Genomic DNA, 27,642 nt, shown 5'->3' on the forward strand with positions numbered 1-27,642 from the left:
AGATAAATAAATTTTACTGAACTTCCATTGATTAAATGGGTCATACTATCAATATACTAGGGATGTCAAATGTGATGGTGGCCGTGTCCCCATTACTCAGTCTAGTCTTTTGTTCATAACTCAAAAAAATGCATTGTTATGGAAGAAATGATGTGCAATAGGAGAGAGAGCATGAACATGTGGCTGGAGAGTTGGTGAAGGAGGGAGGGCTTTAAATTCTTGAGGCATTGGGACCACTTCTTGGGGACCTGTACAAACTGGACGGGTTGCACCTCAACAGCGCCGGGACCAGTATCGTCACGGGAAGTTTTGCTAGTGCTGTTGGGGAGAGTTTAAACTAGCTTGGCAGGTGGATGGGAACCTGAGAACAAATTCAATAGGGAAGGAAGTAAAGCAGAAATTTGATAGCAAGAATCGAGAAAGTGAATCTGAGAGAGAGGAAACAAGGCTTAGTAAGTAGCAATTAAGGAGGTTTTCCTGTGCTAAATGGTATATACTTTAAATGCAAGGAATATAGCAAATAAGGCAGATGAGCTAAGAGCACAGGTAGATACTTGGTTTATAGCCATTACAGAAACATGGCTGAAAGAGGGGCAGGTTTGGCAGATCAATATTCCTGGTTACAGGATTTTTAGACAAGACAGAGAGGGGGGTAAAAAGTGGGGAGGGGGGGGGGGGATTGTGAACTGATTTAAAAAACTATTACAGCGATGAGGAGGGATGATATGTTAGAGGGATCATCAAAAAAGGCCATATGGGTTGAATTGAAAAATAAAAAAGGGGCAATCACACTGCTGGGCATGTATTATAGACCCCCAAACAGTGGGAGGGAAATAGAGGAACAAATATCTAGGCAAATTGCTGTGAAGTCCAAAAACCATAGGGTAAACATAGAAAATAGGTGTAGGAGTAGGCCATTCGGTCGTTTGAGCCTGCACCACCATTCAATAAAGTCATGGCTGATCATTCACCTCAGTACCCCTTTCCTGCTTTCTCTCCATACTCCGTTATCTCTTTAACCGTAAGGGCCATATACAACTCCCTCTTGAATATATCCAACAAACTGGCATCAACAACTCTCTGCGGTAGAGAATTCCACAGGTTAACAACTCTCTGAATGAAGAAGTTTCTCCTCATCTCGGTCCTAAATGGCTTACCCCTTATCCTTAGACTGTGTCCCCTAGTTCTGGACTTCCCCAATACCGGGAACATTTTTCCTGCATCTAACCTGTCCAGTCCCGTCAGAATTTTATATGTTTCTATGAGATCCCCTCTCATCCTTCTAAACTAGAGTGAATACAGGCCCAATCGATCCAGTCTCTCCTCATATGTCAGTCCTGCCATCTCAGGAATCAGTTTGGTGAACCTTCGCTGCACTCCCTCAAAAGCAAGAACGACCTTCCTCAGATTAAGAGACCAAAACTGAACACAATATTCCAGGTGAGGCCTCACCAAGGCAATGTACAACTGAAGTAAGACCTCCCTGCTCCTATAGTCAAATCATCTAGCTATGAAGGCCAACATACGAAACGGTCAGAAACGAGTGTACTATGCTTAAACAAAGGGGACTACAGTGGGATGATGGCAGAGTTGGCTAAAGTAGACTGGAAACAAGGACTAAACGGTGGCACAATTGAGGAACAGTGGAGGACTTTTAAGGAGCTCTTTCATAGTGCGCAACAAAAATATATTCCAGTGAAAAAGAAGGGCGGCAAGAGAAGGGATAACCAGCTGTGGATAACCAAGGAAATAAAGGAAAGTATCAAATCAAAGACCAATGTGTATAAGGTGGCCAAGGTTAGTGGGAAACTAGAGGATTGGGAAAATTTTAAGCAACAGCAAAGAATGACTAAAAAAGCAGTAATGAAAGGGAAGATAGATTACGAAGGTAAACTTGCGCAAAACATAAAAACAGATAGTAAAAGCTTTTACAGATATATAAAACGGAAAAGAGTGACTAAAGTAAATGTTGGTCCCTTAGAAGATGAAAAGGGGGATTTAATAATGGGAAATGTGGAAATGGCCGAGACCTCAAACAATTATTTTGCTTCCGTCTTCACAGTGGAAGACACAAAAACCATGCCAAAATTTGCAGGCCACAGGAATGTGGGAAGGGAGGACCTGGAGACAATCATTATCACTAGGGGGGTAGTGCTGGACAGGCTAATGGGACTGAAGGTAGACAAGTCCCCTGGGGTCCTGATGAAATGCATCCCAGGGTATTAAAAGAGATGGCGGAAGTTATAACAGATGCATTTGTTATAATCTACCAAAATTCTCTGGACTCTGGGGAGGTACCAGCAGATTGGAAAGCAGCTAATGTAACGCCTCTGTTTAAAAAAGGGGGCAGGCAAAAGGCAGGTAACTATAGGCCAGTTAGTTTAACATCTGTAGTGGGGAAAATGAAACTATCATTAAGGAAGAAACAGCGGGACATCTGGATAGGAATAGTGCAATCAAGCAGACGCAGCATGGATTCATGAAAGGGAAATCATGTTTAACTAACTTACTGGAATTCTTTGAGGATATAATGAGCATGGTGGATAGAGGTGTTCCGATGGATGTAGTGTATTTAGATTTCCAAAAGGCATTCGATAAGGTGCCACACAAAAGGTTACTGCAGAAGATAAAGGTACGCGGAGTCAGAGGAAATGTATTAGCATGGATAGAGAATTGGCTGGCGAACAGAAAGCAGAGAGTCGGGATAAATGGGTCCTTTTCCGGTTGGAAATCAGTGGTTAGTGATGTGCCATAGGGATCAGTGCTGGGACCACAACTGTTTACAATATACATAGATGACCTAGAGGAGGGGACAGAGTGTAGTGCAACAAAATTTGCAGATGACACTAAGATTAGTGGGAAAGCGGGTTGTGTAGAGGACTCAGAGACTGCAAGGAGATTTGGATAGGTTAAGCAAATGGGCTAAGGTTTGGCAGATGGAATACAATGTCGGAAAGTGTGAGGACATCCACCTTGGGGGAAAAAAAAACAGTAAAAGGGAATATTATTTGAATGGGGAGAAATTACAACATGCTGTGGTGCAGAGGGACCTGGGGGTCCTTGTGCATCAATCCCAAAAGGTTAGTTTGCAGGTGCAGCAGGTAATCAGGAAGGCAAATGGAATGTTGGCCTTCATTGCGAGAGGGATGGAGTACAAAAGCAGGGAGGTCTTGCTGCAACTGTATAAGGTATTGGTAAGGCCGCACCTGGAGGACTGCGTGCAGTTTTGGTCAACTTACTTAAGGAAGGATATACTAGCTTTGGAAGGGGTACAGAGACGATTCACTAGGCTGATTCCAGAAATGAGGGGGTTACCTTATGATGATAGATTGAGTAGACTGGGTCTTTACTCCTTGGAGTTCAGAAGGATAAGGGGTGACCTTATACAAACATTTAAAATCATGAAAGGGATAGACAAGATAGAGCAGAGAGGTTGTTTCCATTGGTGGGGGAGACTAGAACTAGGGGGCACAGCCTCAAAATACGAAGGAGCCAATTTAAAACCGAGTTGAGAAAGAATTTCTTCTCCCAGAGGTTGTGAATCTGTGGAATTCTCTGCCCAAGGAAGCAGTTGAGGCTAGCTCATTGAATGTTTTCAAGTCAAAGATAGATAGATTTTTAACCAATAAGGGAATTAAGGGTTACGGGGAGAGGGCGGGTAAGTGGAGCTGAGTCCACGACCAGATCAGCCATGATCTTATTGAATGGCGGAGCAGGCTCGAGGGGCTAGATGGCCTACTCCTGTTCCTAATTCTTATGTTCTTATGTTCTTATACCATTTGCCTTCTTCACCACCTGCTGTACCTGCATGCCAACTTTCAATGACTGATATACCATGACACCCAGGTCTCGTTGCACCTCCCCTTTTCCTAATCTGCCGCCATTCAGATAATATTCAGCCTTCGTGTTTTTGCCACCAAAGTGTATAGCCTCACATTTATCTACATTATACTGCATCTGCCATGCATTTGGCCACTCACCTAACCTGTCCAAGTCACCCTGCAGCCTCTTAGCATCCTCCTCACTGGTCACACCACCACCCAGCTTAGTGTCATCTGCAAACTTGGAGATATTACACTCAATTCCTTCATCCAAATCATTGATGTATATTGTAAATAGCTGGGGACCCAGCACTGAGCCCTGCGGCACCCGACTAGTCACTATTCTGAAAAGGACCCGTTAATCCCGACTCGCTGCTTCCTGTCTGCCAACCAATTCTCTATCCACATCAGTACATTACCCCCAATACCATGTGCTTTAATTTTGCACACCAATCTCTTGTGTGGGACCTTGTCAAAAGCCTTTTGAAAGTCCAAATACACCACATCCACTGGTTCTCCCTTGTCCACTCTACTAGTTACATCCTCAAAAAATTCTAGAATATTTGTCAAGTATGATTTCCCCTTCATAAATCCATGCTGACTTGGACCGATCCTGTCACTGCTTTCCAAATGCGCTGCTATTTCATCTTTAATACTTGATTCCAACATTTTCCCCACTACTGATGTCAGGCTAATCAATCTATAATTACCCGTTTTCTCTCCCTCCTTTTTAAAAAAGTGCTGTTACATTAGCTACCCTCCAGTCCATTGGAACTGATCCAGAGTCTATAGACTGCTGGAAAATGATCACCAATGCATCCATTATTTCTAGGGCCACTTCCTTAAGTACTCTGGGATTCGGACTATCAGGCCCCGGGGATTTATCGGTCTTCAATCCCATCAATTTCCCCAAACACAATTTCCTGCCTAATAAGGATTTCCTTCAGTTCCTCCTTCTCACTCGACCCTCGGTCCCCTAGTATTTCCGGAAGGTTATTTGTGTCTACCTTCGTGAAGACAGAACCAAAGTATTTGTTCAACTGGTCTGCCATTTCTTTGTTCCCCATTATAAATTCACCTGAATCTGACTGCAAGGGACCTACGTTTGTCTTCACTAATCTTTTTCTCTTCACCTATCTATAGAAGCTTTTGCAGTCAATTTTTATGTTCCCGGCAAGCTTCCTCTCATACTCTATTTTTCCCCTCCTAATTCAACACTTTGTCCTCCTCTGCTGGATTCTAAATTTCTCCCAGTCCTCAGGTTTGCTGCTTTTTCTGGCCAATTTATATGCCTCTTCCTTGGATTTAAGACTATCCTTAATTTCCCTTGTTAGCCACCTTCCCCATTTTATTTTTACTCCAGACAGGGATGTAGAATTGTTGAAGTTCATCCATGTGATGTTTAAATGTTTGCCATTGCCTATCCACCGTCAACCCTTTAAATATCAGTTGCCAGTCTATTCTAGCCAATTCGTGTCTCATTTCATCAAAGTTGCCTTTCCTCAAGTTCAGGACCCTCGTCTCTGAATTAACTGTGTCACTCTCCACCTTAATAAAGAATTCTGCCATATTATGGTCACTTCCCCAACAAGATTGCTAATTAGTCCTTTCTCATTACACATCACCCAGTCTAGGATGGCCAGCCCTGCAGGAAATCCTCCTCTACCATATTGCTACCAGTTTGGTTAGCCCAATCGACATGTAGATTAAAGTCGCCCATGATAACTGCTGTACCTTTATTGCACGCACCCCTAATTTCTTGTTTGATGCTGTCCCCAACCTCACTACTACTGTTTGGTGTACACAAAACTCCCACTAGTGTTTTCTGCCCTTTGGTATGCCGCAGCTCCACCCATACAGATTCCACATCATCCAAACTAATGTCCTTCCTTACTTCTGTGTCAATTTCCTCTATAACCAGCAACGCTATACCACCTCCTTTTCCTTTCTGTCTATCCTTCCTGATTGTTGAATACCCCTGGATGTTGAGTTCCCAGCCTTGGTCACCCTGGAGACATGTCTCCGTGAAGCCAATTATATCATATTCGTTAATTGCTGCCTGCGCAGTTCATTCGTCCACCTTATTATGAATACTCCCCACATTGAGGCACAGAGCCTTCAGGCTTGTCTTTTTAACACACTTTGCCCCTTTAGAATTTTGTTGTAATGTGGCCCTTTGATTTTTGCCTTGGGTTTCTCTGCCGTCCACTTTTTCTTTTCTTCTTTCTATCTTTTGCTTTTGCCCCCATTCTATTTCCCTCCGTCTCCCTGCATCGGTTCCCATCCCCCTGCCCAACCGGTTTCGGTCTTGCCCAGGTGCAGACCGTCCAGTTTGTACTGGTCCCACCTCCCCCAGAACTGGTTCCAATGTCCCAGGAATTTGAATCCCTCCCTTCTGCACCACTCCTCAAGCCACGTATTCATCTGTGCTATCCTGCGATTCCTACTTTGACTAGCACGTGGCAATGGTAGCAATGCTGAGATTACTACCTTTGAGGTCCTTACAGGGAGGATAAAGAAAAAAAAGGGACGCTTATGTCATATACCAAAGGCTAAATATTATAGAATCTTTAGAAGAATATAGCAAGGTAAGAGGCAAAATTTAAAAGGATATTAGGAATGCTAAGAGAGCACGAAAAGTTCTTGGCTAGTAAAATTAAGGAAAACCCTAAGATGTTCTAAAAATTTATTAAGAGCAAGAGGGTAACTAAAGAAAGGGTAGGGCCTATAAGAGACCATGAGGGCAATCTTTGTGTGGAGGCGGAAGATGTTGGTAAGGTTCTTAACGAATACTTTGCATCTGTTTTCACAAAGGAAAGGGGCAATGCAGATACTGCTATCAAGGAGGAGTGTGATATTCTGGATGAAATAAATATAGAGAGAGGGGAGATATTAAGGGGTTTAGCAGCTTTGAAAGTAGATAAATCCGCAGGCCCGGATGAAATGCATCCTAGGCTGTTGACCGAAGTAAAAGAGGAAATAGCAAAGGCCTTGACCATCATTTTCCAGTCCTCTTTGGATTTGAGCATGGTGTCGGGAGGATTGGAGGACTGCTAATGTAGTACCCTCATTTAAGAAGGGAGAAAGGGATAGGCCGAGTAAGTACAGGCCAGTAAGCCTAACCTCAGTGGTGGGAAATTATTGGAAAAAATCCTGAAAGACAGGATAAATCTACATTTGGAAAGGCAAGGATTAATTAGGGACAGTCAGCACAGATTTGTTAAGGGAAGATAGTGTTTGACTAACCTGGTTGAATTTTTTGAGGAGGTAATCAAGAGGGTCGGTGAGGATAGTGCATACAATGTCGTGTATATGGATTTTAGCAAAGCTTTTGATAAGGTCCCAAATGGTAGAATGATCATCAAGGTTAAAGCCCATAGGATCCAGGGCAAAGTGGCAAGTTGGATCCAAAATTGGCTTGGGGTAGAAGGCAAAGGGTTGGTAGACGTTTGTGTGACTGGAAGAATGTTTCCAGTGGGGGTCTGCAGGGCTCAGCATTGGGTCCCTTGCTTTTTGTGGTATATATCAATGATTTAGATTTGAATATAGGGAGTATGATTAAGCAGTTTGCAGACAACATTAAAATTAGCTGTGTGGTTGATAATGAAGAGGAAAATCATGGACTGCAGGAGGATATCAATCTACTGGTCAGGTGGGCAGAGCAGTGGCAAATGGAATTTAATTCAGAGAAGTGTGAGGTGATGCACTTGGAGAGAGCTAATAAGGAAAGGGTAGATACATTAAGCGGTAGGTCACTTAATAGCGTAGATGAACAAAGGGAGTGCTTGTCCACAGATCCCTGAAAGTAGGCGGCCAGGTGAATATGGTGGTTAAGGCGGCATATGGAATGCTTGCCTTTATTGGCCGAGGCATAGAATACAAGAGCAGGGAGGTTATGCTTAAATTGTATAATACTTTGGTTAGGCCATAGCTGGAGTACTGCGTGCAGTTCTGGTCGCTGTATTATAGGAAGGACGTGATTGCACTAGAGAGGGTGCAGAGGAGATTTACTAGGATGCTACCTGGAATGGAGAATCTTAGTTAGGAGGACAGATTGAATAGGCTGGGTTTGTTCTCATTGAACAGAGGAGGCTGAGAGGAGACTTCATTGAGGTGTACAAAATATTGAGGGGCCTGGACATAGGGGATAGTAAGGGCCTATTTCCATTGGTGGAGGGGTCTATTATGAGGGGGCATAGTTTTAAGGTGGTTGGTGGAAGGTTTATAGGGGATTTGAGGGGGGGGGGGGGGGCTTCTTTACGCAGAGGATTGTGGGTCTCTGCCTGAAAGAGTGGTGGATACAGAAACCCTCAACACTTTTAAAGAGATGGTTAGATGGGCACTTAAAAGTGGCATAACCTGTAGGGTTATGGACCTACAGCTGGTAATTGGGATTAGACTGGATAACCTCTTGTTGGCCGGCGGAGATATAAGGTAAGTACTGCAGGGAATCGAATATGGCCAGGGTGATGATCTGGACTGGTTTTGATCGCCAGGATGGGTCGGAGAGGAATTTTCCCAGATTTTTTCCTCCCTAAATTGGCCTGGGTTTTTAATCTGTTTTTTGGCTCTCCCAGGAAATCACATGGCTCTGGTTGGGGTGAAGTGTAGAATGTTTTAGTGTAAGGGGTGTCGCAGTTGTCTGGGGTGGACTGGTTGGGCTGGGTGCTCTTTACCTTTCCGCCATTATTCATTGGTTTATATGTAACCTTCAGGGCTGCTGACCGAGGGCCGTGCGGCTCTTTGGCGGCCGGAGTGGACACTATGGGCCAAAATGGTCTCCTTCTGTGCTGTAAATTTCTATGTTTTAATACCTTATCTATAACAGGCTCAGACTTGTGTTGTGTACAAATTCAGCCCAATTTGAAACTTATGGCATCATCTGTCATTTTATTCCAAGCGCACAAGTGTACAGAATAGGAAAGAAACATGCATTTTAACAAGCTTCATTGGCTTACAAGGCACAAGCAAGAAAAGACTGGATTGTTAAAAATCACATCTATTCCATGCTACATTTTGTATAAGCATCTTTTTAAATAATGGCAATTTTATGTAATCAAATCCAGAATAGTCCCACCAGGGAACAAATTCCTCAATTAAAAAAAAAATCACCAATTGTTACCAAGGCCAGATTTATTCTTTGGATCAGTAATGGGCCAATAAGCTCAGGCAAAAGTCAGCTTTTCTAATCTAACACAATTTTGGAATTACAATACAAACAGTAAAATTGCATAAACATTATTCACCATCATAGTACAGGGTTTAAATTATATTTGATCTATCCAAGTGGGCAAAAATTTACTTTCCCCAACTTCATGAACACCTAAAATAGCTGCACATAAAATTATGTAGAATCTTGTGAGCAATGTTAAGAGGTAAGATTCAAGACTAATTTTAGGAATAGTCACGTGTATAGTGTGCAATTACATACAAAATTATGCTTATGATTCCTAAAGCAGTACAAATCCACTTTTCTACAGTGGAAACAGTGAAGGGCTATAGAGAAAAGAGCAGGGGAATGGGACTAATTGGATAGCCAGTACAGACCTGGTGGGTCGAATGGTCTCCTGTGCTGTATGTTTCTGTGATGCCAGCATTACTTTTATACTCTAGGCACAGTATTCTGATGGGAACAATGTATAGCCTTTAGCCCAAGAGGTAAAGCTTAACTAAATAAGCTGAGCACACTGAACCAGAGTTACAAATGAATTAGAAAGCCCACAGGAAAGTGAAAGCCTGAAAGTAATTTCATAATTTCTGCTCATCTTCACACGCCCTTGACTTCGTTCTTCTGCCTTCAAATATTTTCCTGCTGAGCTCATTCATTCCATATTTTCCTTTCTCTACTCCATAATGAACTCATTTAATTTCTCCACATCAGTGTCCTTGCTTGTCCTTACACTCAAATTATTCTTGCTGCCTCTCCTGAAGACACTTCTCACTGTGGTATGGTTTCACCATCATCATCCAGCACTTTACTCATGTGCCCATTATTCATATGTACTGTCATGCCACTCAACCACTGCAAGCATGATCCTGTCCTCAACCAATGTCCATACATGTACTTTCCTAGGGATCACTGAATAGCAATAAGGAGCAAGAACCCTAGCCAATTTCTTTCCTTCACTAACCCAAGGCTGCTGAGGCCATTGTACACTGATTGTCCTAGGTGGGATCAGCTAATTCTGCATAAACCAAGAATCAAACTCTGTGTATAGCTCAGCTACTTAGTGATTGCAGTCTCCTCCATCCTGCTCCTTACCCACCTGTACATCAGATACCACCACAAGATATGATGTCAGTAACAAACTCATCCTTCACTGTGCAACATGTTAATAAAATACACAATCAATGCTGCACAAAATAAACCATTGCATAAAGGGACCACAAATGCACAGAATGTGGACAAAATGCACCAGAGAATTTGGTCACATTGGCACTTGTATAATGGCCTTCATTTTATTTGAAACTTTCAGTGATAAATAATGAAAAGTGAGAGTGCGCCAAAACATGGTCTAACAACTTTAAATTTCAAGCAAAATGGAGTGCTTCCACCTCGGGAGAAACATGTCTTCCTAAACCAGAGCATGGTGAAATTCAGCAAGATTTACATTAACTGCCTTTTTGGGAACGAGCACTGCAAAAGACTTCTCAATTCAGACTGGATTATAGTTTTGCCTTTTTCACATTTCTCCCATCTGATACAAACTGAATTCTTTGATGCACAAATGATTATAGATATTAATGTTGGGAAAAGGTACATTTTCAACTTGCACACAGACACAGTGACAATACAAATCATTCATCCATCATGTTGGCAGATCGCATTCAAAACTTTGACATGAGATTCTGCAATACAGATAGATGCCATTGTAATGAGGGCATGAATTTCACATAGACAGAAATTTACAATGCACGTGTTCTACCCACACATGAGGAATCATGTATTCAAGCACAACAGCTGAAGGAATCAGCAGGCTGCACTTTTATAATAAATTAACTGATGCTAGGCATCAATTGCCATTTAACAAGGAAAATGGTCCTTCTAGATCATGAAACTTCCCAAGTGACAGTACAGGTAGTTCCAGGAGCTCACAAAAAGAGAACGAGTGGCATTCTCACTCCTCTGAACATTAGTTTTCTTCTTGTCTCCAGAACTAGGGATCACAGTCTCAGTATAAAGGGTCGGCCATTTAGGACTGAGATGAGGAGAAATTTCTTCACTCAGAGGGTTGTGAATCCTAGAGTGCTATGGATGCTCAGTCATTGAATATATTCAAGAATAAAATAGATAGATTTTGGGACACTCAGGGAATCAAAGGATATGGGGATAAGGCAGGAAAGTGCAGTTGAGGTAGAATATCAATCACAATCATACTGAATGGCGGAGCAGGTTCAAGATGCAGTACGATCTGCTCCTGCGCAATATTGGCTTTAAGCGGCGCGGCGCTGAGCAGGTCCCGCGCAGCTGGCTCACTGGCTTTTAAATGGAAAAACGGTGCATGCGCGGAAATGGGCTACACATTCCGTTAAATGTGCCGGGCTGCCCCCTCAAAAAGACTAGAGGGAACATTTCTTATGTTTCCTTTGCCACAGTAAGGGTACTGGAGAACAAAAATCTAAGTAAAAAAAAAAAACACACATTTTAGCTTCCTGCAGGACAGCTGGTAAAGGCAACGCCAAATTGAGTCAGAGACCAAGACCTATGTTAAGCCCAAGTTGGTGCTAAATTAGTTGATTTGAACCAGAGTTGCAGTTGAGTTGCTACAATTAGGCTGCTTGCGCCTGTCTAGGGAAGAGAAAAGCAGCCAGGGTTTGTGCTTATCATCACTGTTTACTGACCTCCACTGTAAAATGAACATGGGGGGGCCACTGATAGGATTGGAAATAAAAACAGAAAATGCTAGAATCTCAGTGGGTCAGGCAGCATCTGTAGAGTATAAGAGTTAACGTTTCAGGTCAATGACTTTTTAAGTGTTTCAATGTGAAATTCATGTCCTCATTACAATGACATCTATCTGTTGTATTGCAAAATCTGAAGTTAACGTTTTGAATGAGATCTGCCAACACGATGGATGAATGACATTAACTCTGTTTCTCTCTCCACAGATGCTGCCTGACCAGCTGAGATTTCCAGCATTTTCTGCTTTTATTTCAGATTCCAGCATCTGCAGTATTTTGCTTCAGTACTGATCGGATTGGTCTTAGCCATGATGTGATCTCCTCCCCTCCTCAGTGTACAATAGCTTGCCAATATACATGAAGAACAGCCACTTTGTTGAGGTACGATAAATCAGCTATGCCTGGGGGTTTGGGCACAAACAAATTACGTGACTTAATAGATCGTGAAATTTTGGGTGTAACTGTAACAATACTACAATTCACCCAAATGGCCTTGATCTTTTACGACCGTCCATCAAACCCTCTGCCTAAGTTAATATCTGGCCATGCCAGACTCTCAAATATAAATATCCTCCAATTGCACTTGTTCAGGGGTGCGGTTCTCATCGAGTCCAGATTTCCAGGCGCAGCAGGAAACAAGTCATTTTTCTGGTCTTTTATTTACACATTTTTGAACATTTTCAATGGAAAAAATTATCCTCAGAGACCTGTCTAGTTCTTTTAATTCATTTTTATGGCACAAGTGCAAGTCACAATAAAAATTGAAGTATCCCTGATTACAGCTTCTTAAACACACCGGCTGCGATTTTGCCGAGGGTGGAGAGTCCAAGGCAGCCGGAATTGGTGGCATGTGGAGAAGGCACTTCCAGCTCCAGCTCGCCCTCTCAACAATCTTCTGTTGATGGGGCTTGTTAAACCCGCCCTGCGAGGTTCCCGGCAAATTAACAGGAAGCGGGTCTGATGACGTCATCTGATGACGCTTCACCAGCCTGTTTCCCAAAAGGGACAATGGGCAACTTTTTTTTGACAGTTGTTCTGTCAGTGTTTTGCAGCATTGAGGTTCTGCAAACACTGACAAGCACTTCACAAAGGTGCATGGCTGCACCCAGGCTCTCCCATGACCCTCTCCAGATGCGTAGAGAGAGAGTCACAGCAGACAGGGAGGTTCTCTTCCCTTCCAATGGGCAGGGGAGACCTCTCCACGACACCAACGCAGCCTGGTTGCACATTGCACAGGAGGGCACAAGCAGGAGGAACTGGCTGCAGTGGCGCAAACTTTTCAATGACCTCAGTAGATCACGAAACGTTACTTCAAAGCCACACTCAACCTTATCCTGCTGTGCTACTCATCACATCCCCACCCTACTCCTGCACATCCTTACTCAACATCAACGTACCATGCACCTCTACCCACATTATCACATCCCCATCTCACTAGCCACCCCTCACACTCACCCTTATCCTAGTGCAAGCATACCAACTAACAAAACACAAGGGTAGGCACTTCACTGTTTTAGCCAATGTTGATGTAGAGTTTCTGCTAATGTGCTATCAAACACTGAAATCTTTATTTTCAACACTGTGTTCTTGGACAGATTTTTGTGCACCTTTGGAAGTGGCTTAGTGAATTGCAGTGACTGGTGAGACATAAGGGTACCCCGCACACTGGTGATAAGTATAAAAAGGAATAGCCTGGGCATGCTTTATGGTGCTGATGTGGGGTGGTGCCAACCTGGCGCATCATGTGGCAGCCAGGGTGTACAGAGTCTGAAGTAAATGTGGCCATAGTGAGGCCATCCCTGGCAGCAATGTGGTTGGGTGCTGATGCCCTTTGTCCTGTGCAGCATCAGGTGATTGCAGAGAAGGTTAGTGTTGTTGTTGGTGATGCTGGTGTGTTTAGTGGTGTGGGTGCTGATCATGGTGGGATTCTAAGGACCAAGGTGAGATTTTTTCAAGGGCACTGATGCTGCTGGAATAGCTGGTAGGTGAACTTGAGATGACAAAAGCGATCTTTCAATGGTAAGAGGGGTTGCTTCAAGGAGGTGACAGTGGAGAGTTCACTGCAAACTCTTCCAAACAGCAAACAATGCAAAAGTGTCTTCCAAATCCTGAAGGTTTCAGCTTCTGAGATTGGAAAGCGAACAGCTGTAAAATGATAGCTTTTATACCACTTTTGCAGCAGTCACCTATTGAAAGCAATGGAAATTGAGAACACGACACACTTATCTGGTGTGTTCCTCGAGGGATGGCAAACTTGTCAAAGTTGGTTAAATGGTAAGTGCCTGATTATAATCCTCTTAAATACCTTTAAACTACCTTAATTGACTGTCCCGCTGCTTGCTGCGAGAGCCACAGGCAGACTAGACAGTTGAGAAACTGGCACAGAGGTGGGTTCAGAGCGGACTTCTGCCCCACTGTCAATCAGGGCCATTTTGACAGCGAGCCCGCTTCCAAACCCACACTCGCAGGACTGTTAAGATTTCGGCCACCATCTCTAAATGATGGTTAAAAATGAGTTGAAACTTATATACTGCTGTGGGTTTCCTTAGTCTTTGGTGATTTATGCCCATTTTAAGTTCGAGTATACTCTCGTCATCACAGGCGATCCCTCGTATCGAGGATGACTTGCTTCCACGCCAAAAAGAAATGAGTTCGCAGGTGTTTCAATGAAGGACCTAATATTCCAGGTCCCAAACTACATGCTGAAGGGTGGAAGATGCCTGTGCGTGGATTTGTTTTAACATGTGGTGGCCTTTGCACACCAGCCCACCACACGGCATGACAGAGCTCGGTCTTGGTCCAGTGGCAAGAATTAACCAAGACAACTGGAGACCAGCTCTGCTCTAATGAAATTGGGGAGATACTTAGGCGCAACTTGACATCAGCAAAATGCATGCAATTTGATTGAGGGGAAAGCTAGCTTTATTTTTTTTTTTTTTAAGTTGTCAGGACCAAACTTGCCATTAACCCATGTCAGATGCTACCTGACCTGCTGAGAATTTCCAGCATTTATTTCAGATTTCCAGCATCTGCAGTATTTTGCTTTTGTATTAATCCTTAATCCATACCTGGATCTTGTAGCTCAATATTTATAAAGCTATAATTTACTAAACAAAATCGGTTTTGTCCAACGTTACGTATAAATTTCACAGTGAAGATAAATGAAAGTGAAAATTTCTCAAATGAACTTGTCTTAAAATACTTTTCCTCTCAAACAGCTCCTGAACTCACTCGGCCTCCAAAAAACAATCTCCGAACCAGGACATTAGTTAGTTGGTGTTGAAAGCTGACTCCACCCTATCAACAAATCAACTTCAACGACAACTGGAGCCTACACACTCATTGTAAATAGAATAGGGAGACGACAATCAGGACATCTCTATTCTAATGTTTACCATGCCTATGTAACCTGAATTTGCATGTTCATTCGCATGTGGACTTTGTCTGCTACTCCGGATCCAAGCCCATTACTTCTATCTTCCTAGTTTTCTCTATCCTTTAACACTTTAGGGCCTTTCGCTTTGCCTTCCTGTTACCCAGTTATGCCTTTCATTTATCCCCTTTTGGGTATTTTGCCCTCCGAAATCCTTCACTATTCCTCTAACTTTCTATTCGGCTGCCACCGTCCCCGGCTTGACGATCGTTTGGATAAATCACAGCTTCCCACTGTGCCTCTCAGCATTTTCAGAAGGATCCATTAAGGCACTCATTGCCGCCTCCTTACGAGCAACAACCCAATCCTATTCTCTCACCAACCTTCCCCACAGAGCACCCACTGGGGGCTAATCTTCTGAATCAGCTTCCTATTCCACTGTCATCCACCGACTGCTGACCCCATAGATTCTGCCAGTGGAACAATCACTGTTCCTCTCCACAACTCCCTCCAGAATGTCCATTCACTTGCAAACAAGGCCCTTGCCATCCATGACTTTATTGTGGATAATTGCATTATCATGGCAACAGAAATTTGGCTCATGGATGATATCACCTTGTTCCAACATGGTTATATCTTCTACCACCTGCCCAGTAGTGGCAGTGTAGTCATCATCACCAAATCTCACCTTGATAGGTCCACCTACTCCACTGAGCACCTCACTTTCCCCCCCCCCCCCCCACCCGCCCGCCCCTCACCTCTCCTTTAAAATCAGTTCTCTATCACCGACTCCAAGTTTCTCACCGAGTTATCCTCACTGCTTTCCTTCCTCAGCTTCTGCACCGAGCAACTTATCTTGTTATTTCAACCTCCGTATCAATTCACCCTGCTCTCTCTCCTCAGAGTTCAATGCACTCCTGTCCTTCCTTAAACCTTTCTCCTTATAAACTCTACCTACCCATATTCATGGCGACTCCCTCAGGCTTGCCTTCTCAGTGTCTATTCTCATCATCTCGATCACAGACAAAGCCATCTCCGATCACCATCTTGTATCCCTCAATACTCTCATTCCTCTTCCAATCCTACTTCCTTCTGCGCCCACCCCTGCTCACTACTCCAGGAGCATTCTGGAATTCAAAGATAACCACCAGATAGCTCCACTACCAACCTTCTCCTTAAATACCTCGTTCATGCCCCGTCCACCAAGTGGACTGGAGACCATTCATTCAGCTGCCTCTGCCTCAAACCTCCTTTCCCCTTGTCCAACAACCGAAGCTTCTCTTCCTCCCCCCACCCCTGAAATCACATCTTTCTCTGGTTTCTCTTCTATCTCCCCTCAGGTTCTCTCCAAGCTCATCTTGTCCACGAGACTCACTTCCTGCTCTCTCGACCCTATTCCTACTAAACTACTGACCACATAACTTCCCTTCCTGGATCCTATGTTAGCTAATATGATAAACAGCTCTATCTCCTCAAGCACTGTTCCCCTCCCTTTCAAATCTGCCGTCACTCGCCTACTCAAAAAAAAAACTCACCTTGACCCCTCCATTCTTGAAAGCTACCACCCCATCTTCAACCTCCCTTTCTTCTCCAAAGTCTTTGAATGTGTTATCACTTTCCAAATCTGTGTCCATCTTTTCTGCAATTCCATGTTTGAATCTCTCCAATTAGGTTCCTGCCCCTGTCACAGCAATGAATCGGCCCTATAGAAAGCCACAAATGAAATGGTGTGATTGTGGTGCACTATCCTTCCTCATCCTTCTCAACCTGTGCAGCATTCAACACCGCTACCACACCAGCCTCCTCCGTTCAGCTGAGTGGTATTGACATTGCATGGTTCCACTCTTACCTATCCAGTCATAGCCAGAGATTCTCCAGCAATGGCTTCTCTTCTTACCTCTGCACCATTACCTCTGGAGACACACAAGTATCTATCCTTGGCCCTCTCCTATTATTATATGCTGGGCCTCATTGATATCATTTGAAAGCATGTCAGGTTCCACACGTACACTGACAACATCTTGTATTTATATAGCGCCATTAACGTAGTAAAACATCTGAAGGCACTTCACAGGAGTGTTACAAGTCCAAAATTTTGACACTGAGCCACGAGATATTAGGGCAGATGACCAAAAGCTTGGTCAGAGGTAGGTTTTAAAGGAGCATCTTAAAGAAGGAAAGAAAGGTAGGGAGGCGGATAGGTTTAGGGAGGGAATTTCAGCTTTGGGGCCGAGGCAGCTGAAGGCACGGCCGCCAATGGTCGAGCGATTAAAATCAGGGATGATCAAGAGGGCAGAATTAGAGGGCGTGACTGGAGGCAAATACAGAGAGAGAGACAACAGCCAACTGTACCTCCCCACATCTCTCGATCCCTCCACTGCCTCTTGTCAGACCATTTGTCTGACATCCAGTCATGGATAAGCTGCAATTTCCTCCAATTAAACTTTGGGAAGACCAAAGCCAGTGCCACAAACTCCGTTCCCTTGCCGATTCCATTCCCCTCCCTGATCACCGTCCCAGGCTGAACCAGACCATTTGCAACCTCGGTGTCCTATTTGTCCCTGTGCTGAGCTTCTGACCCCATATCCTCTCCGCCACAAAGACCATCTACTTTCATAGCATCGCTCTCATGATCGGCCTCAAATCTCCTCTTGCCATAAACTTGAGCTCATCCAAAAGTCTGCTGCCCATATCCTAACCTGCTGCAAGCCTTGAGCATAGAGCTTGGAGAACTGGGTAAACGCAATCAGAGTGGATCACAAGCGGAGTGAAAGAATTTGGAGAGCTGGAAGGCGGTTAAGACGTCTAACTGAAAAGGAGTAGAGACACAGAGCCCAAGGACTCTAAGTTAACTGGCCCAACAGCAGACCTGCGGGTGTGCGAAAGGAATTGCCGGAGATAAAGATAGGCTCCAGAGCCCGGAGGGAGCATGAGCGCCAGAGAGCAAGGTTAAAAAAAAACGAAAAAAGTGACGTTAGTACAAGAGAAAGAGCTGATTGGTGAGTAGCTGGTGACTGTTTTTTTTTTCAGTCTAGTTTTTTTCTGTTACGTTAGTTAATATTTAGTGAGGCTGAGAGCTACGTGGATAGCACATTTCAAGAGGTAGTCACCCTGCAATGCAAGAGTGTACACGCATAGTGGGAATGGTTGACCACCAGACAAGGAGGACCAGGCAAGTGGCGCAGGAGTCCCAAGTGCATCTCGCTCTCTAACCAGTATTACTGGTGAAGGCGATGGTTTCTTTGTGACAGGTGGGATAGGCAGTCATTGAAGGAAAGGGTGGGTGGGGAGTCTGGTTTGCCGCACACATCTTCTCTGCCTGCACTTGCTTTCTGCATGCTCTCGGCGACGAGACTTGAGGTACTCAGCGCCCTCCTGGATACTCCTCCTCCACTTAGGGTAGTCTTTCGCCAGCAACTTCCAGGTGTCGGTGGGATGTTGCATTTTATCAAGGAGGCTTTAAGGGTGTCCTTGAAACGTTTCTTCTGCCCACCTGGGGCTCGCTTGCCATGCAGGAGTTCCAAGTAGAGCGCTTGCTTTCGGTGTCGTGTGTTAGGCATGCGAACAATGTGGCCTGCCCAGCGGAGCTGGTCGAGTGTGGTCACTGCTTCGATGCTGGGGATGTTGTCCTGATTAAGAACACGGATGTTGATGCGTCTGTCCTCCCAGGGGATTTGCAGGATCTTGGAGATATTGTCGGTGCTATTTCTCCAGCGATTTGAGGTGTCTACTGTATATGGTCCACATCTCTGAGCCATAGAGGAAGGCAGGTATCACTGCAGCCCTGTAGACCATGAGCTTGGTGCCAGGTTTGAAGGCTCGATCATCGAAAACTCTCTTCCTCAAGTGGGCGAAGGCTGCGCTGGCTTACTGGAGGCGGTGTTGAACCTCGTTGTCGATTCTGCCCTTGCTAATAATAGGCTCCCAAGGTATGGAAAGTGGTCCACGTTTTCCAGGGCCGCACCGTGGATCTTGATGACTGGGGGGCAGTGCTGTGTGGCAGGGTAAGGTTGGTGGAAGACCTTTATCTTACGGATGTTTAGTGTAAGGCCCATGCTTTCCTACGCCTCAGTGAAGATGTTGACTATGACTTCAATCTCTGAATGTGCGCAGACACAGCTCGACGACAGTGGATGGGACTGTCTTGGATCTGGCCTGGAGACAACGAAGGTTAAACAGGTTCCCACTGGTTCTGTAGTTTAGTTCCACTCCAGCGGGGAGCTTGTGGAGCGTCGCAGCAAGGAAGATCGAGAAGAGGGTTGGCGCTATGATGTAGCCCTGCTTGACCCCGGTCCATACGTGGTTTGGGTCTGTGGTGGATCCATTGGCCAGGATCACGGCTTGCATGTCATCGTGGAGCAGGCGGACAAACTTTTGGGGCAGCAGAAACGGAGGACGACGCTCCACAGTCCCTCGCGGTTAACATGGCTGAACTGATCCACTTCCCTGCCCGCTCTCCATAACGCTTTATTTCTTTATCGTTCAAAAATCTGCCCATCTCCATCTTATATATATTCAATGACCCAGCCTTTACAGCTCTCTGGGGCACAGAATTCTACCCTCAGAGAAGAAATTCCTCCTCACAGTTTTAAATGGGTGGCCCCTTATTCTGAGACTATGTCCCCTAGTTTTAGTTTCCCCCATAGTGGAAATATCCTCTCTGCATCCACCTTGTCGAGCCCCCTCATTATCTTATATGTTTCAATAAGATCACCTCTCATTTTTCTGAACTCCAATGAGTGTAGACTCAAACTATTCAACCTACCTTCAAAAGTCAACTCCCTCATCTCCGGAATCAACCTAGTGAACCTTCTCTGAACAGCCTCCAATGCAAATATATCCTTCCTTAAATACAGAGACCAAAACTGTACACAGTATCCTAGTGTGGCCTCACCAATACCCTGTACAGTTGCAACAGGACTTCTCTGCTTTTATACTCTATCTCCATTGCAATAAAGGCCAACATTCCATTTGCCTTCTTGATTACTTGCTGTACTTGCATACTAACTTTGTGTTTCATGCACAAGGACCACCAGGACCCTCTGTACTGCAACACTTTGCAATTTTTCTCCATTTAAATTATAATTTGCTTTTCTATTATTTCTGCCAAAGTGGATAACCTCACATTTTCCCCACATTATACCAAATTTTTGACCACTCTCTTAGCCTGATCTATCTATATCCCTTTGCAGATTTTTTGTGTCCTCCTCAAAATTTGCTGCCCCATCCATCTTTGTATCATCAGCAAATTTGGCTACATTACACTCAGTCCCTTCATCCAAGTCATTAATATAGACTGTAAATAGTTGAGGACCCAGCACCGATCCCTGAGGCACCCTACTAGTCACTGTTTGCCAACCGGAAAATGACCCTCTATCCCACCTCTGTTTTGTTAGTTAGCCAATCTGCTATCCATGCTAATATATTACCCCCAACCCCGTGAACTTTTATTTTGTGCAGTAACCTTTTATATGGCACCTTATCGAATGCCTTCTGGAAATCCAAATACACCACATCCACTGGTTCACCCTTATCTACACTGCTCGTTACATCCTCAAAAGAACTCCAGCAAATTTGTCAAACATGATTTCCCTTTCATAAAACCATGCTGAATCTGCTTGATTGAACTATGCTTTTCCAAATGTCCCGCTACTGCTTCCTTAATAATGGACTCCTGTATTTTCCCAACGACAGATGCTAAGTTAACTGGTCTATAGTTTCCTGCTTTTTGTCTGCCTTCTTTTTTTTTTAAATGGGGGCGTTACATTTGCGGTTTTCCAATCTGCTTGGACTGTCCCAGAATCCAGGGAATTTTGGTAGATTACAACCAATGCATCCACACATATCTCTGCAGCCACTTCTCTTAAGACCATAGAATGTAAGCCATCAGGTCCAAAGGACTTGTCCACCTTTAGTCTCATTATTTTACCTAGTACTACTTCATTAGTGATAGTGATTGTTCCTCCCTCCCTATAGCCCCTTGATTATCCACTATTGGGATGTATTTAGTGTCTTCTATCGTGAAGACCGATACAAAATATTTGTTCAACATCTCTGCCATTTCCCTGTTCTCCATTATTAATTCCCCAATCTCATCCTCTCAGGGACCAACATTCACTTTAGCCACTCTTTTCCTTTTTATATACCTGTAGAAACTCTTAGCATCTGTTTTTATATTTCATGCTAGTTTACTTTCATAATCTATCTTCCCTCTCTGTCTTTTTTTTTTTAAAAGTCGTTCTTTGCTGGCTTTTAAAAGTTTCCCAATCCTCTGGTCTCCCACTAGTCTTGGCTACATTGTATGCCCTTATTTCAACTTATCATCTCTTAATTCCTTAGCAAGCCACGGAGAGTTATACCTTCTCGTAGTCTTTCCTTCTCATTGGGATATATGTTTGCTGCGTGTTATAAAATATCTCCTTAAATGTCTGCCACTGCTCATCAACCATCCCATACTTTAATCTATTTTCCCAGTCCACTTTAGCCAACTCTGCCCTCATACCTTTGTATTCTCCTTTATTTAAGCTTAGGATACTTGTTTGAGAGCCAACTTTCTCACCCTCCAACTGAATTTGAAATTCAACCATTTTGTGGTCACTCATTCCTAGAGGATCCTTTATTACAAGATCATTTATTAATCCGGTCTCGTTACACAGTACCAGATCTAAGACAACCTGCTCCCTGGTTGGTTCTGCAATATACTGTTCAAGGAAACTATCCTGGATACACTATGAACTCTTCCTCAAGGTTACCCTGGCTAATTTGCTTTGTCCAATCAATATGAAGGTTAAAATCGCCCCTGATTATTGTCGTTCCTTTATTATTTCTTGATTTATACTCTGTCCAATAGTGTAGCTACTGTTGGGGTCTATAGACTCCACCCACCAGTAACTTTTTCCCCTTATTATTCCTAATCTCCACCCAAACTGATTCAACATTTTGATCTTGTGAGGCAATATCATTTCTCACTAACGCACTGATCTCATCCTTTATTAACAGTGCTACCCCACCGCCTTTTCCTTTCTGTCTGTCTTTCCGAATTGTCAAATACCACTGAATATTTAGTTCCCAGTCCTGGTCACCTTGCAACTTCGTCTCTGTATGGCTATCAGATCATATCCATTTGTATCTATTTGTGCCGTCAACTCATCTATTTTGTTACAAATGCTATGTGCATTCTGATAAAGAGCTTTTAAATTTGTTTTGTTACCATTTTTTTCCTGGTTTGACCCCACTTTCTGATTCATCTTTATGTCCCTTCGTGGCACGCTCTGGTTTTCATTTCCCCCCCCCCCCCAGTGATACTTACTCGATTGTCTTCTCCTTATTCTATGACTTTTTTAATTTTCGCTCATCTGAATCCCACCCCCACCCCCCACTTATTAGTTTAAAGCCCTCTCTACAGCCCTAGTTATTTGATTCGCTAGGACCCTTGTCCCAGCACGGTCTAAGTGGAGCCTGTCCAAACAGAACAGCTCTGGTGCCAATGTCCCAAAACCAAAACCCATTTTGCCCACACCAGTCTTTGAGTCACGTGTTTAATTCTCTGATCTTAATTACCCAATGCAAATGTAGGTCCCCTGCAGTCAGAATCAGGGGAAGTCATAACGGGGAACAAAGAAATGGCGGACCAATTGAACAAGTACTTTGGTTCGGTATTCACGAAGGAGGACACGAACAACCTTCCGGTTATAAAAGGGGTCGGGGGGTCTAGTAAGGAGGAGGAACTGAGGGAAATCCTTATTAGCCGGGAAATTGTGTTGGGGAAATTGATGGGATTGAAGGCCGATAAATCCCCAGGGCCTGATGGACTGCATCCCAGAGTACTTAAGGAGGTGGCCTTGGAAATAGTGGATGCGTTGACAGTCATTTTCCAACATTCCATTGACTCTGGATCAGTTCCTATGGAGTGGAGGGTAGCCAATGTAACCCCACTTTTTAAAAAAGGAGGGAGAGAGAAAACAGGGAATTATAGGCCGGTCAGCCTGACATCGGTAGTGGGTAAAATGATGGAATCAATTATTAAGGATGTCATAGCAGTGCATCTGGAAAGAGGTGACATGATAGGTCCAAGTCAGCATGGATTTGTGAAAGGGAAATCATGCTTGACAAATCTTCTGGAATTTTTTGAGGATGTTTCCAGTAGAGTGGATAAGGGAGAACCAGTTGATGTGGTATATTTGGACTTTCAGAAGGCGTTCGACAAGGTCCCACACAAGAGATTGATGTGCAAAGTTAGAGCACATGGGATTGGAGGTAGTGTACTGACATGGATTGAGAACTGGTTGTCAGACAGGAAGCAAAGAGTAGGAGTAAATGGGTACTTTTCAGAATGGCAGGCAGTGACTAGTGGGGTACCGCAAGGTTCTGTGCTGGGGCCCCAGCTGTTTACACTGTACATTAATGATTTAGATGAGGGGATTAAATGTAGTATCTCCAAATTTGCGGATGACACTAAGTTGGGTGGCAGTGTGAGCTGCGAGGAGGATGCTGTGAGGCTGCAGAGCGACTTGGATAGGTTAGGTGAGTGGGCAAATGCATGGCAGATGAAGTATAATGTGGATAAATGTGAGGTTATCCACTTTGGTGGTAAAAACAGAGAGACAGACTATTATCTGAATGGTGACAGATTAGGAAAAGGGGAGGTGCAAAGAGACCTGGGTGTCATGGTACATCAGTCATTGAAGGTTGGCATGCAGGTGCAGCAGGCGGTTAAGAAAGCAAATGGCATGTTGGCCTTCATAGCAAGGGGATTTGAGTACAGGGGCAGGGAGGTGTTGCTACAGTTGTACAGGGCATTGGTGAGGCCACACCTGGAGTATTGTGTACAGTTTTGGTCTCCTAACCTGAGGAAGGACATTCTTGCTATTGAGGGAGTGCAGCGAAGGTTCACCAGACTGATTCCCGGGATGGCGGGACTGACCTATCAAGAAAGACTGGATCAACTGGGCTTGTATTCACTGGAGTTCAGAAGAATGAGAGGGGACCTCATAGAAACATATAAAATTCTGACGGGGTTAGACAGGTTAGATGCAGGAAGAATGTTCCCAATGTTGGGGAAGTCCAGAACCAGGGGTCACAGTCTAAGGATAAGGGGTAAGCCATTTAGGACCGAGATGCGGAGGAACTTCTTCACCCAGAGAGTGGTGAACCTGTGGAATTCTCTACCACAGAAAGTTGTTGAGGCCAATTCACTAAATATATTCAAAAAGGAGTTAGATGAGGTCCTTACTGCTAGGGGGATCAAGGGGTATGGCGAGAAAGCAGGAATGGGGTACTGAAGTTGAATGTTCAGCCATGAACTCATTGAATGGCGGTGCAGGCTAGAAGGGCCGAATGGCCTACTCCTGCACCTATTTTCTATGTTTCTATGTTTCTATGTTTGTGGCTCAGGTAGTAACCCAGAGATTATTACCTTTGTGGTTATGCTTTTTAATTTGGCCCCTAGCTGGACATAACCTCTCAACAGAACCTCTTTTTTTGTCCTAGCTATGTCGTCTGATGGACTTCCAAAAGGCGTTTAATAAAGTGCCACATAATAGGCTTGCCAACAAGGTTGAAGTCCATGGAATAAGAGAGACAGTGGCAGCATGGAGACAAAATTCACAAAGTGACAGGAAACAGAGTAGTGAACAGTTGTTTTTCAGACTGGAGGAAAATATACAGTTGTGTTCCCCAAAGGTGGGTACTACGACAACTGCTTTTCTTGATCTAGGTTAATGACTTGGATGTGGGTGTACAGGGCACAATTTCAAAGTTTGCAGATGACACAAAACTTGGAAGTATAGTGAACAGTGAGGAGGATAGTGATAGACTTCAAGAGGACATAGACAAGCTGGTGGAATGGGTGGACATGTGGCAGATGAAATCTAATGCAGAAAAGTGCAAAATGATACATTTTGGTAGGAAGAACGAGGAGAGGCAATATAAACTAAAGGGTACAATTCTAAAGGGGGTGCATAAACAGAGACCTGGGGGTATATGTTCACAAATCATTGAAGGTGGCAGGGCAGGTTGAGAAAGCAGTTAAATAAAGCATATGGGATCCTGGGCTTCATAAATAGAGGCATACAGTACAAAAGCATGGAAGCTATGATGAACCTTTATAAAACACTTGTCTGACCTCAATTGGTGTATTGTGTCCAATTCTGGTCATCGCATTTTAGGAAGGATGTGAAAGCCTTAGAGAGGTTACAGAAAAGATTTACAAGAATGGTTCCAGGGATGAGGGACTTCAGTTACATGGATAGATTAGAGACGCTGGGGTTGTTCTCCTTAGAGCAGAGAAAGTTAAGAGATTTGATAAAGATGTTCAAAATCATGATGGTCTGGACAGAGTAGCTGGTGAGAAACTGTTCCCATTGGTGGAAGGGTCGAGAACCAGAGGACACAGATTTAAGGTGATTGGAAGAACCAAAGGTGACATGAGGAAAAACATTTTTATGCAGCGAGTGGTTAGGATCTGGCATGCACTGTCAGAGGGTGGTGGAGACAGATTCAATTGTGGCTTTCAAAAGGGAATTGGATAAGTAGCTGAAGGAAAAAAAAATTTGTAGGGCTACAGGGAAAGGGCAGGGGAGTGGGGCGAGCTGATGTGCCCTTGCAGAGAGTCGGCATGGTCTTGACAGACTGAATGGCCTCCTTCTGAGCTGCAACCATTCTATGATTCTATGATTCAAAGTCCTGTTCACCCATCACCACTGTGCTCGCTGACCTATATTGGTTCCTGGCCTTGCCCCTCTCCATTTCTGTAGCCTCTTTCAGCTCGACAACCCTCCAAGAACTCTGACTGCCTCCCACTATGGCCTCTTGTGCATGCCCCACTCCTTTCACCTCTGCATTGGCAGCCATGCTTTCAGCCCTCCAATTTTTAAGCACTAGGATTCCCTCCCTAAACCTCACTTCCTCTCTTCTCCTTCAAGACTCTCCTGAAAAAAAACTTACCTCCGATCAAGATTTTAAGTTACTTGATCTATCTCCTTGCACTAATTTTTGTATTACATGTCTGTGAAGCAATTCAGCACATTTTTCTATGTTAAAAGGCATGATACAAATAGATGTTATTAGAATATCTAAGATGTAATCAGATATCATAATTCCCCAGCACCACCTGATGTCAGATTAAATCAAAATCAGAAGTCTCAATTTGAATTAGCTATCTCAGCAAAAATGGTTGTTGGGGCGTTATGATTGACTTCTGCCCAGAGGGAGAAACAGGGAAGATCAGATTCCTATTCAGTGCTCCTGCTATAACATTCTATACTGACCGACAGTACATCCTAACAAATAGCCTACCGCTCAGCAATTTGTATTTTGTTTCATAATCCCAGTTTTTTTTCTTTTTACTTCAGGCTCTGAAATTGATAAATTCAAAAAAGGGGTTTCATACCAGCAGACCCGCCCTGCTACAAATCAAAGTAAAATCGCTCCCTGCAATACCACTGTACACCGACAGTCAAACAATGACTTCTTGCTTCATAAAAGGTGACAAACAAAGGGTAGTTTAGTTTCGAAGTTTCCGGATGCTAGATTTTACAGACCGATTTAAAACTAGTGGATAATTTTCACGAGTTTGCAGACAGGTGATTTAGCACTGGCTCCGGGCGACACCTTTTGGTCTTGGTGCTTGAGATTTTGCGAGCGGCAGCGAGATACGGACTACTTTCACAGGGTGTTGGGATCCCCAGTGATTACTGGTTGACAACGACATTTACTTACCACCAAATTCCAGTCGGTATCCACTCTGTATGCCAGCCCGCACAGGTACACGGACAGGTACAGAGACGAGCACACGAACATGGTGACGGACACAAACATCACCCAACCTTGCATCAGAGGCACGGGGACGTGGGACGAGGCGACCAGAATCCACACCAACCCTCCGAACAACTTGAGGTAAAAGAGAGATTGTTACCCAGTGAGCAAACACTCGCGGCGCCACCGCCCAACACTACAGCAGTCCTTGCAACGATTATATCGACTACTCACAATCTCCAAACAGATGAAGGCTCCGGAATAGGTTTGCAGAACCGACGTGCCGACAGGTAAAGTCGCCCGAGGCGCCGGGAACGCCACGGCGCTGGAGTTGAGGGTTGAATTTGCAGCAGGAGCCGACATGGTGCCTGTTGCCGCGAGCAGGTGAGTGCAGCGCCCTGGGAGCGAGAGCTGGCCCCGTCACGTGACGCCGAGCCCGGACAGGTGCTGCCACTCCACGCACGCGCGCAACCCCGCGCCCCGCCCTGCTGTTGCTGCTGGTTGATTGTAGACAAGCCGTCGCTCAGCGTGCCCCAGGTAAACCAACGCCAGAGCTTCCTGAGCGTAGAAGTTAGAATGAGAGGTGGACGACACTGAGATTAGGTGTGCCGTTTAATTCAATTGCATTTTATTCACACTTTCAATCCCGGACAGGGCAGCAATAAACTGTAACAATTCGTATCTCTTGGGCGCGTTGGGGGTTGCGAGAGGGAAAAAGCTAAGCGATCAATTGAACTGAGACGATCACTCCGTAATAAGATGTGCAAGATAGCCTTGAAACCAGCCATTGTA

At 44.3% G+C, this 27,642-nt stretch overlaps 1 protein-coding gene across 1 annotated transcript in view; it reads right to left on the reverse strand.

Annotated features, from left to right (window-relative positions):
- The window catches only part of mal2 (mal, T cell differentiation protein 2), a 59,097-nt gene extending 31,822 nt beyond the window's left edge, over positions 1-27,275 (reverse strand). The window contains exons 1-2 of the mRNA XM_070874878.1: positions 27,085-27,275; positions 26,815-26,985 (exon numbers count right to left, since the gene is read on the reverse strand). Of these exons, the coding sequence (XP_070730979.1) occupies positions 26,815-26,985; positions 27,085-27,213 (300 nt within the window). The 5' untranslated portion in view covers positions 27,214-27,275. The remainder of the gene's footprint in view (positions 1-26,814; positions 26,986-27,084) is intronic.
- Between the last annotated feature and the right edge of the window lie 367 nt (positions 27,276-27,642).

Source organism: Pristiophorus japonicus, chromosome 1 (genome assembly GCF_044704955.1).
Source record: "Pristiophorus japonicus isolate sPriJap1 chromosome 1, sPriJap1.hap1, whole genome shotgun sequence".
Classification (NCBI taxonomy): Eukaryota; Metazoa; Chordata; class Chondrichthyes; family Pristiophoridae; genus Pristiophorus; species Pristiophorus japonicus.